Genomic DNA, 12,307 nt, shown 5'->3' with positions numbered 1-12,307 from the left:
GGTATCTGCATCTACCAGGTATAACTCTTCCTGAACCTGGTGGTGTGGGACCTGAGGCTACTGTACCTCCTGCCTGGTAGTAGAGAGAAGAGGGGATGGCCTGGAAGGTGGAGGTCTTTGATGATGGATGCTACTTTCTTGTGGTAGGGTTCCATGTAAATGGTGGAGAGAGCTTTGCCTATGATGGACTAGGCTGTGTCCATCACTGTCTGTAGCCTTTTCCGTTCCTGGGCATTGGTGTTCCCTGGATGTACCAGAATAACCTGAGATTTCACCCTCAGCAGATTATAAAATGAGCTATTATTCATACATCCTACCTACCTGATGTTATGTTTTGTAAATCCATAAACTAATTGAAAGAAAAGTGCAGGAACCTAGGAATAAATGTGCCTACTTAATTTTACTTCAGTGAGGGGCTCACATATGACGTGGTGGCATAATGACGTATGCCATTCACATACTTTTACATATAACACAAAAATGAACTATGTAGACAACAAAGAATACTTAATCAAACAAGATATATATACAATATTACTCAAATATTCCTGAAATATCCACAGCATAGTAAATTTTAAGTTGTCTCATTCAGGCCTAAAGATTTAATCGCTGTGTAGGATTTCTTACTCTTGTGGGATAATGTCTTTCCTGATAAGGTGCGGGGGGGGGGGGGTCACTTTGCTTGGCAAAAGAGACTCGTGGCTGTGAAACAACTCAGCTTCTGGGGCCTCCTCTGTGGTGGTTGGAGGAGTTGTCTCTTGGGATTGCAGGAAATGGTTCTGACAGCTCTGGATAACTTTCTTCTCTAACAATTTGCTCAGCTTCCTCAAATGAACAACATAGCTTGTTGCTTATTGTATGTCACATTTACGAATGTCATTCCCATAGGAATTATCATTTCTCCAGTGTACATTCTTAGTTAGATATCTGCAGGCTTCTGTTCAGTATCTTCGAAATGCTGTTCAAACTCATTTTGTGGAATGACTAAAACAGATGAGCCAGTGTCCAATTCCATCTTAATTAATTTACCATTCACTTCTGGTGTAAGCCATATTGCTTGACTTCACATTGTTAATCTCAAAGCTAGCCAGTCCTATGTCACTCTCATCATCATCAGGTTTTTCATCATCAGGTTTTTCATCAACAGTATGCAGGTTGGTGCTCTTTCTGAAGCTGCAACTTGATTTTTTTATCTTTTTCTCTTCCCTGTCCAGTCCAATTATTTTTGTATGCCCAACATGACCTCTGTATGTGATCCTACTTTGTTGCATTTTGTGCATTTTTCTTCTTTAAACCTGCATTGGTCAGGATTATGTGAGCCCCTGCCACAATGGTAACACAATTTACTTGGCCAATCTGGTTTCTGCTTAGATGCTGAAATTTTGTTCACGCTCAAGGACTGCAACTCAATTCCCCCTCTAGCTGCTGTTTCCGTTGATACGGTGATTTCAACTGCTCTTTTAAATGTGAGTTGTGTTTCAATAAGGAGCTATTTTTGAGTGCTTTGTTGTAAGATTCCACAGATTATCAGTGTCCCATCACTGAACTGATAATGCTTGGACAACTTCTTCAGTTCAACCATGTAAGTGGATTTTGATTCTGCTTATGAAACCTAAAGCATTCTGCAATCAGCAATCATTTTGGTTTAAATGTCCCTGCATTACGTTCACAATATCAGCAAAGCTCATTTTGGCTGGTTTGGTTAGAGCAGTCAAACTTCTAAGTAAACCTGTATGCTCTTTCACCAATTGCACTCAGCAAAACTGGCACTCATTTCACATCAGCTATTCCATTTGCTTCAAAGTACTGCTCACTTTGTTCAGTATACATCAGTCAGGTATGTGCTATGCAAACGAATGCATCTGTCTTTCCTATGCAGCCAATCATTTCTGTTTTTTATTTATGATTATTATCACCCAGTATTCACTGTTTATGAGCCTGTGAATTTCTTCTGTTTTCTGCCTTTTTTTAAATTTGACCATCTCTGTCCCCTTCCAAAGAAACATATACAAAGCCCTTAATTTAACTTGGAAGTCTTTCCGTTCAAAGAAAAAAATATGCTGCACTTCTACAGGTAGGCATTTGTCGCAGGTTAAACCTACCTCATTGCTACTGTTATGAACTGTAGCTCAAAAAATAAATGAAAAGAAAAACACAGGAGCCCAGGAAAACATGCCTACTTAGTGTTTCTTTCAGTAAGGCGCTTACATATGACGTGGTGGCATAATGCATATGCCATTCACATACTTTTACATATAACCCATAACAATGAGGAACGCTTAAGGAAACAATATATTTGCAATATTACTCAAATAATATAAAATACTAAATACTCACCTGACTTGCACTTACTGTTTGCCCTTTTCATATACAAAAAATAATTTATCCCACCTCTCCATCTCTCCCTTTCCAAATCCTCTCAAATTTACCTTAATGTTGAATGCATTAAAATATATTTCTGCCAATAAACAAACTGTTGATGATTACTGGGGATTTTGTTTGCTTTCAAAATTTGATTAAATTATGCTATTTAAAAAAAAGAATTCATAGGAGAATGTAGAAAGGAAACATTCTTTCATTTCAAAAGCTTTCATTTCTTTCCTTTGCTTTTCTCCCATCTTTCCTCATAAGTGTCAGTAATTGAAATGCTCATAAGACAACTTCAATTATGTTATTGTGTAATGTGTAATATTTATAATGCTGCTTAAAAATCTTACTTGGGACAAAATATTTTTATAAATTGGGAAAGATATTTGCTAATAGCATAATTAATTTTAAGCTTACATCAACTTAAGCTTGTGTTTTATTTACAGATGGTAAATTATTTTCATATCTAAATATTATTTATGCATTTCTAATCTTCTATTTCCATTAAAATATGTTTGGGAAATGGGAGAGTGGCCCACTGAAAAATAAATATGTGTATTTGACTGGAGACGTTGTAGCAGGATTCCTATTACCAGTTCTAGAGTAGAACATACTGTACTTTATCCCAATGGGGATGAGGTTTGTCACCATGGAATGATTATCTATTGCTTTACAGGTAAGGGAATTAGGATAACTATTCTTGATTAATCTGAAAATACTCAGTGTACTGGGAGATACAATCAATATTAGGATTTGTGGCTATGGTAGCAGTTCTGGGTGAGCTCATGGTTGAAGAGACGGAGGGTTACAGAGATCACAGAAGGGGAGCTGCGAGAGAGAGTGTATCACTGGGAGTGGGTTATATAACTGAGAGCATAGAATATAGCTATTACAAAACAGAGATTAGGAAGTGAAGGTGATCAAGGAGGACTTCAAAGGTTAATGTTCAAAGACCATCTATTATCAAAGTATTTATACTATGGACAACCTTGAGATTCATCTTCTTACAGGCTGCCACAAAAGAAGGAAACCCAACAGTCCCCATTAAACAAAAGACTGTCAAATGCCCAAAGTGCTTCACCTTAAACTGGAATCGAAGAGAATGAGTGCAGGTGCACAAAGAATAGTAGATAAGGTGAGGAGTGTGCGCCCCTGATAATGGCTATGCTGGAGATCTGATGAGTGAAAACTTACTATAATATTGGGTGAATTTCCTGGTTGGACGGTCTGATTAGGAAACCCAGAAATAAAAGCTCCCCTTTTCGGACCAGAAGACATAAGAGGAGAAAGAGTCCATTCAGCCCACCATGTCTGACTTTAAACATACCAATTTATTTGGGTTAAAGTTCCTCTCTAAATCACTGGCTACAATATATTCTAGAAAATTAAAAGTAGAAAGATTGGCAACAGTGATAATAGATACTGGTTCATTTATGGAAAGGGATGCTGTGTTGAGGATTTAATTATATGAGCAAAGTCAAGAAAAAGATGACAGTGTTTGGTTTAGACAAGGAGATCTCAAGCAATAGTGGAGAAAATTTGGAGATGCACGCTGAAATAAGTGGCATCCTAATACAGACTAGTGGAACGGCAAAAAGGAGGAATTATTCATGTCATTAGGCAAGAAATCATTCTTAAATAGTTTGATTCCAAGACAAACAGGAAAAGAAAAGAGTAATCCATTTGTTATTACAGAATAAATGTCACAGGCAGAGAATGTTTCAATGGAAGAATGTTTAGGAAATAATGATCACAATGTCAATTGATTTAGAGTGGAGTAGAATAAATCAGGCAATCAAATGGTGAAATATTCAACTTAAGGAGAACTGACCCCAGTGATCTGTGAAGGAGTTGGTAAATTATAACTAAAGATTGGCTGGTAAAAGAGTAACGTTAGGAACAATATTGAGTAAAATCAAGGCAGATTCCACAAGAGGGAAAGCAGGAACATCCAAAGCTATAATTCCCCAGTTTGAGGATAAAAGTGTTAGAATAGAGTCATGGAAAAACACCACACAGAAACAGGCCCTTTGGCCCATCTAGTCCATGCTAACCATTTAAATTGCCTGAATGTTATTGCAAAAAAATACAAAGAATGACAAATTTGGAATGCAGTGTAGAACCAAACTGAATAAAGAAGAACTGATGGGGAATGAATTGAGAATATGTGAAAATACTTTAGCAAATGGCATTAAAGAGACACCAATTCATGGTGAATAAGTAGTCAAAGATAGATGGGATAGATCAAGAAGCAAAAAGGAATGGCTGAGATATGCAATAAACATTTTACATGCCTTCCTAAACTAGGCGAATGCTGATAGTCGATATGATAAAAATAGATTGAGAAAGTGATTAAAAGAACAGCCAAGCTGAAAATAGAAAGGATGCCTGGTGTGCATAGGCTGATTTTTTGCTGCTGAGGGAAGTGGGGAAGTAAGGGTGGATTTGGTAGAAGCTTAGTCAAAGACAAGTTTAATGAATGTATTAGAGGTAGACAGCCAGGAGGAAAATTCAAAAGTTAGGTCTTTGGCAGCTGAAGACACAGCTACCAAGAGTGAAGCAATTAAACGTGGAAAAAAAAATAGAAGACTAGAAGTGTAGAAGGATAAATTTTGAGGAGATCTCGTAAGTCAAAAGGAAGGATTATGGAGGATTTTGAAATTAAGGCATTGCTTAACTGAGGGGCAACAGTGGTTAACAGGAATAAGTATCTTGTTCATTGTGTGACTTGAGATTACAAGAGGGGTCGATTAGATTCATGCCGCAAATGCTGTATAAGTGCACTTTCAAAGGAAACTTGATAAAGTACCACATAACCAGCATTAGCTAAATAGAAAGAATATGATTAAAGAGTCAGCAGGAGCATCAATATAAGACTAGTTATGAGGGGGAGTTTTTTTTAATCAGCATGGAAAGGAGTAGGAGCATTTTGCTTTATGATGTATTAATGACCTGAACTTGTGATATGTTTATTGCAGTTTTTAAAAGACAACTGAGGAAGTTACATGATTCAGAGTAGTAAACCATGGGCAAGATCATTACAGGTTCAGAGGATATAGACAGTCTGAACAAAAGTGTAAAAGTATGGCAGATGACAGAACAGAGAAGTCATATAGACTATAAGTTGCAATTTTAAAGGGAACAGAAATTCTAGCACCTGAAATTTCATCTCTAAACCATATACCTCGGATGTTCTTTCATCATCATTGAGTCAAAATTCTGACAGCTTATCGAACAGCTCTCTTCAGAAAACAAATTGCAGTAGTTTAAGAATTTTCCTGACCACCTCTTTCTCAAGAACAAATAGCAATGGGGAATAAATGCACAATGCCCCATCCCGAAAACAGACATAATTTACCAAAAAAGTCGAAGGCAGTTTTGTAAGCACTGCTAGGAATTCATGAGAAAATACGTTTAAATAAAATGAGCAGCCTTTTAAAAATTTCCAATGAATATACAGAAATAACAGAAGTTACTCTAAACATGATCTAAAATGCTACCACAGCTTTTGTTATGGGCTCAGCTGAACTTTTTTAAAGATTAAGTTTTTTAAAAAATGGTCAAAGTTGAGAATTATTAGTACCTTTTATAATTTGTTTTATTGGAAAATCCTGAACAATCACTTCTATTGCTGATGTGTGCGTCTTTAAGAAGACAATGGCTTGAGTTTGAAGTGAGGTATAGCTAACTATATACAACTACCAAGGCTTTCATTATGATTAATATCCAGGCTAACAATTAATGGAGCATACAGGAACCACTATTTACAAGGCCTCTTCCGCTTCTACAATTGTGCATCAATGGAAAATTCCTGAAGACTACTAGTGAAACACATCTGAGAGTAATGAACACAAGCTATACTTCGTTACATTTGAATTTAAAAAAAAATTAAAACAGGGAAGCAGTTTTACTTTTTCTTGAGCTTAAGTGCTGAAAAAAGAAATGACAAGATTTAAGAGGATGTTTATTAAGAATAATTGATAAAACTTGCTGACTAGAGTCAACAGCTCTTATAGGAACTATCAGTGCTCTATCGTTTAAACTTCAGTAATCCTTGGACTTCTGCATGTGTTTTACTGAATGAGAAAGTTTGAGCACTGCTGTGTGAGAGATGGTGCTACATCTACCACTTGATGTTGGAGGGGTTCTGTGTCTGCATCTGCAGAATCAGAATTAAAAAGAAAGGCGAGTCTTTTTAATATTTCATTTCATTTTAATGTTTGTGATTTCAGTGGATTCCGATTAATTAGAATACATTGTGACCAGTTTATTTTGGGCCAATGAGCCAAAATTTCATGGAACTAGTTTAAAAAAGACAAGCTACCATTTAACTGAGTAACACAATATGTTTTTAAATGAAATGCAGAACAAATTAGAACACTACCAATATTACTACAGTGTAAAACTAGAAAACTGTGCATTAGTTCCTAATAGTTATTGACGGAGAAATTCATCCGGAGTATGCTGTTGTATTCTTTTGATTGACTGTAAATGAACAAAATCAATGCCAACACCTAGTGCAGATAATGGACAGCTTTCACTGCCTTCCTGCATGAGGTAGTGTCAAAAATCACTGCTTTTAATTCAGCGTCGGTTGGCCCAAATGAACAACGTGACACAAGCATACGCAACTGACATTATTTTAAAACTATCTGCTCTAAGTATGGTGCAGTGTCTAACAGCCACACAAGTGCACACTAGTTACACTATGCTAATTAGAGACTGTTGCATCCTCCAAATCATCATTTTCATTGTAACATTCAAGATGCTTGTTGATACCTTCAAATTCTTTGTAGTCATGAGATTGAAGTAGTGAAATAATTTTATTTTCACTCCCAGCTGTTTCTCGCACCTCCTGAATGCTTGAAACCCCAGTGAGCCAAACAGTTCTTATTGCTTATTTTTTATTGTCTTATTGCTTATTTCTTGCCAACTATCAGTGACAAGGATCACTGCTCTTTGAACACAAACACATGCAACTGAAGCTATTTAAAAGTTGTTCCCTCTAAGCACAGTGTAGTGTCTAATGACCACACAAGTGCACACAACTGACGCTAATTAGAAACTTTTAGGCAACAGTCTGCTGTCCCAATTAAGTGGAGTAGTACTCAAATAAATCAAGGAAATCCTGTCTACTTTTCTCTATTAGCTTTTGTTCTTTAAGAGTTGTTCCAAATCAGTGGCTGCCCCTAGTAACCGATGGCCCAATTAACCAGAATCCGCGGTATTTCCAAATGTTTCCAAATCAAAGGCGTTTGTGTGTTAAATTCACTTTAACCGTTATACAGAGGTCCCTCACTCATAGCCTTGCTGGCTGTCAAACTATTTCAAGGCTTCCTAAGCATGATGCACAGTATCTTCTACCTGAGACACCCCATCCTCCCGCACATCTCAGGCCTTGTCACTTAACTCCAGCGTGCAGGCAGTCAGGGATATTGGCTCACCACACCACCACACCAAACCAAGGTATGGGCAGGGTTGTGGGCACAGTGGGTGACAATTCCAGGTAGTGGTGTGTGGTTTATCATGATCTGGCCTGATGTGTTAAATATTTCAGGAAACATGTAGTTAGGGTAGTTAATTGTTGGGTTGAGTTGTCTCCAATCTTGGCAACGTACATGCAAATGTTTTGTCACCATACGAGGAGACACCATCAGTGCGCTGTTAATTGTGGTGTGTCCTCCAAATACTTGGGCTTTGTAACCTTATCAGTCAGAGCTGATTGGTCGTCATTTTGGAAACTCAATCGTGATATGAAGAGGAAAGGTGAACTTTGTGCATTGCGGTCTGCGATTTCGCCCACATTGTTCACGTTCATGTAGTGATACGTTGAAATTTTGCACTTTTAAACTTGTTTGTTTTGTTATGTTCTACAATACGTCCCCTAACTGCATTTCCTTTTGTGTAAAATAGGAAAATTGTTAAAATTAAAATACAATGCATTACACAAGCAAAGAAACACTATCTGATCTTAACTGCTATTTTACAGCTACTTTTACTCATTATCCTCATGTTGTCAGAGAGATTTCCTTTCTTCTGTCCATTCCTCCAATCCTTCTGAGCTACTGAAATCTGTTTTATTCTCTCTTTCCCAGTTCTGATTAAAGATCCCTAATCTGAAATGTTAACTTTATTTCTTTCCACAGATGCTGTCTGACCTCCTGAGTGTTTCCAGTACTTTCCATTTTAATTTGAGAAAATGGTTACTATGGTGGCAAATTCCAAAAGGTCATCAAAGTTGAACATAATTCCTTAAACTAAAGACACACTATATTGAGGTATCAACAGTCTAGCGATTAGCAGAGTGCTTGCTTTAAGAAATAATATTTTTGATTTTTTTCCTGAGTTTAATATTTGTTGCCCCCTCCCTCTTTATGAATGTATGCTTAGCAACATCTGCTCATAGTCCTTTCGTCCATCTGAGATTTAGCTATTAAGTATTGTAAGGGGAACAAAATATATTTGTTTCTGTCTGCTGTGCATTCAGAAAATATTCTCTCGTTTCTGGCTCTGTGGAGATTTAGGACCTGCACGCAGACAGCCAGAACTTCTCTGTGATGATAGAAGTAGGTGCCCTCAGATCCACTTACGACTTCTGACTCTTTTGCTGAAACATCAAACCATTTATTTACTTAGCTGCAGTAAGTTAGAGACACAAATGTATTTGTCTCCATCTGCTGTGGATTCAGAAAATATCAATTTTCAGGAAAAAAAGTCACAAGCTACAGTACTTGCTGCTGAGTAATATTCATAAAATATTGCTTCTATTTTGTTTAAATGGCATCAAACACTACTTTGGTGTTCTCATATTCCAACTCATCCCTTTTGCAACAGAGTGATTATCATCTCTGTTGGAGAGCTGCCATTTTAATTTCCTTTCATGAATCTATTCTTTTAACACAATTAGGTATCTTTGTTTTCACTCTGTTCCAGAGTGCGCAATGAAATAAAATTCCTGACCTCAGAAGAATTTTTTAAACTTTTCACGTTGGATGTGTTTGCTGTCTGCAAGTTCAGCACTGATTATCTGAATCTTAGTTGTACTTGTGAAGGCAGCAGTGAATTTCCTTGAACTGCAGCCCTCTGCACGGTGAAGGTTCATTGCATTGAAATTTATCCCTAGTAGGCGCAGTAAGCTGACTCTATCAGTAGTAGTCCATAAACTGAATCTTAATAGCCTGGGTATGAATTTCTGTGCAATTGTAACTGAGGCACTTGCTGGGTGTTCAAAGTTCAATGTATTATCAGAGTACGTACATGGCACCACATACAACCCTGTGATTCTTTTTCTATGGGCATACGTAGCAGATCTATATAAAAGTAACTCTAAACAAGATCAATGGACAACAAACTGCGCCAAGCAAATATAAGTAAATTGCAATAAGTAACAAATATGAAATAACAAAATAAAGAGGCCTTAAAGTGTGACCATTGGTTGTGGGAACACCAGAAGTAAAATGAGTGTAGTTATCCCCTTTTGTTCAAAAGCCTGATGGTTCAGGGTTAGTAACTGTTCTTGAGCCTGGTGGTGTGAGTCCTGAGACACTTGTACCTTCTACCTGATGGCAGCAGCAACTAGAGAGTGTGGCCTGGGAGGTGCGGATCTTTGATGATGGGTGCTGCTTTTCTAAGGCAACTTTTCATGTAGATGTGCTCAACTGTTGGGAGGGGCCAAATCCACTACCTTTGTAGGCTTTCCTGCTCAACGGCATTGGTGTTCCCAACCCAGGCCATAATGCAGCCAATGTTATCAATGGGCATACAATAGTCACTGGCATTGGCATTCACCAACTTGATATGAAACTCTGATGTTGCAGTCACAGAGTAATTCACTATGAAAAAGGACCAAAGACCCAACTCATCCACACTGACCATGGTGGTCAATAAAATTGTTCCATTTGCCTGTGTTTGGCTTATGTCATTTTAAATCCCTCTGAAATCTTATTTCTCATGTTAGAAATATTGATGGCTCTAAATTGAGGAATAAGTTGCCTAGGTTCTGATTTGTAAACAACACGATTTCTCTTTACAGAGGAGGAAGATATTGCGAATGCCTTCACCATAGATAATTTGAAAAGTAATAACTGGAAGTGAGATGTCATAGGTGTTGTAAACTATTCGCTAGGAAATTTGCCCTGTAGAATACACAAACCAACAAAAAGACACACTTTTACCTGTGAAGTAGAACTAGTTGCTGATCAATGCCCGATTCTTCTGTGCAACTTTTTTCTTTGGATTCCTTAGTGATTGTCATAGCTGAGTCAGTGCTTTCAAATCCTGTGTCCTTTTCTGCATCATTTGTTTCTTCAGCTTTTAAATGTGTTTTTCTTGTTTCCTCATTCTCCTTCTCTATTAGATAGTACTCTCCTCCTGTGGGCACTGCTTCTTTCATTAACTTTTTTACATGATATTCATTACTATCCTTCCCTGCTTGTATTTTTCCCTGTATTTCAACATTTTTTATTTTCTCATGCATTTCATTGTTCCTTTCTGTCCTGCCATCATTTTGCCTGTCGCTACTCGACTGGTTCAATATAGTGTCAGAGGTTTCTACAACCTTTAATTCAAATTGTTCTTCTGCAACAGGATCTTCACATTTGGTTTCATCACCAGTGTAAATGTCCAAAGTGGCAACAGGAAACTCTGGAGTAACGGCTGAGGGAATGCCCTCTGCCAGCCTACTAGACTGGAGATCAAAGTCTCCGGCATCTTCCTTCGATGTGTTTCCTTTTAATTTAGTTACATTGTTCTGCTCTGCCGGATCTTTGACCTCATGCTGAGCTTCAAAGGAGCTGTGAGCATTTTCTTTATTTAAGTTCTGGACTTTTGAATCACCAAAAGTATGGAGACTCTTCTGAATTTTCTCTACTGTGAAAACAAAGAAGAAAAAATGATAAGGCATTATTCCTTGTATGAATTTTTGTATGCAATGTGCATAATCTGTTGTCATTTTCGAATACCTGTGAATTCTGGGCATTTGTTTTTTGGAGATGACTTTACTTCTTTAGCATTTATAGCTTGCTTTCCTTTCACCTCATTGGCTCTGTGATCCTTCACCTGAATAACAATAAAAGAGAATTAAGTTTCCCTCCAGCTGAACATGCAGAGGAAACCTTGTCCTTCTGTGCATGACTTGCAGGATTCGCAAATTTTCTCCTTGCTTGGAAATACAGCGCCTTGGAAAAGTATTCAGCCCCCATCCCTTTGTTCGCATTAGTGAGTATTACAACCAGGAATTTTGATTAATTTAACTGAGGATTTTTATTTGTGAATCACATGCTCCTTTTTCACAGTAGAGTCCAAAAGCAAGGAAAATTGTTAAGCATGAAAAACTAAAAATTAAAAAAATTGAGAAGTCAGCAGTTCAAAAGTATTCATCTCCCTTTGCTCAGTCTTTAGATGAACCATCTCTCGCAGCTATTACAGACAGTAGTCTTTTTGAATAAGTCTCTATTAGCTTTGCACAATGTAATGGAGCAGCCATTCCTCCTTGCAAAATTGCTCAAGCTATGCCAGGTTAGTTGGCGAGTGGCAGTGGGCAGCAATCTTGAGGTCATGCCAGGAATGTTCAATTGGGTTAAGGTCAGGGCTCTGACTGGGCCACTGAGGACAACAATTTTCTTCATTTGAAGCTATTCCATTGTTGCTCTGGCAGTGTGCTTTGGGTCATTGTCTTGCTGAAAGACAAAACTTCCTCCCCAGTTTCACCTTACTGACAGAGGCTAGCAGGATCTTATCCAGGATCTCTCTGTATTTAGCAGCATTTATCTTCCCATCAATCCTGACCAGATTTCTAGGCTCTGCTGTTGAAGATCATCCCCATACCATAACGCTACCTTCACCATACTTTATAGTAGGGATGGTGTTGCCTGACTGATGTGCAGTATTAGATTTACGCTACACTTACTGCTTAGAGTTGAGGCCAATATATTCTACTTTA

At 37.7% G+C, this 12,307-nt stretch overlaps 1 protein-coding gene across 1 annotated transcript in view; it reads right to left on the bottom strand.

The window, feature by feature from the left end:
• mylk4b (myosin light chain kinase family, member 4b) overlaps positions 1 to 12,307 on the bottom strand; it is a 204,608-nt gene that overhangs the window by 51,003 nt on the left and 141,298 nt on the right. The window contains exons 3-4 of the mRNA XM_072283392.1: positions 11,328 to 11,424; positions 10,542 to 11,235 (exon numbers count right to left, since the gene is read on the bottom strand). Coding sequence (XP_072139493.1) covers positions 10,542 to 11,235; positions 11,328 to 11,424 — 791 coding nt within the window. The remainder of the gene's footprint in view (positions 1 to 10,541; positions 11,236 to 11,327; positions 11,425 to 12,307) is intronic.

This window comes from Mobula birostris, chromosome 19 (assembly GCF_030028105.1).
Source record: "Mobula birostris isolate sMobBir1 chromosome 19, sMobBir1.hap1, whole genome shotgun sequence".
NCBI classification, from domain to species: domain Eukaryota; kingdom Metazoa; phylum Chordata; class Chondrichthyes; order Myliobatiformes; family Myliobatidae; genus Mobula; species Mobula birostris.
This window is presented reverse-complemented; position numbering and strand designations above follow the sequence as displayed.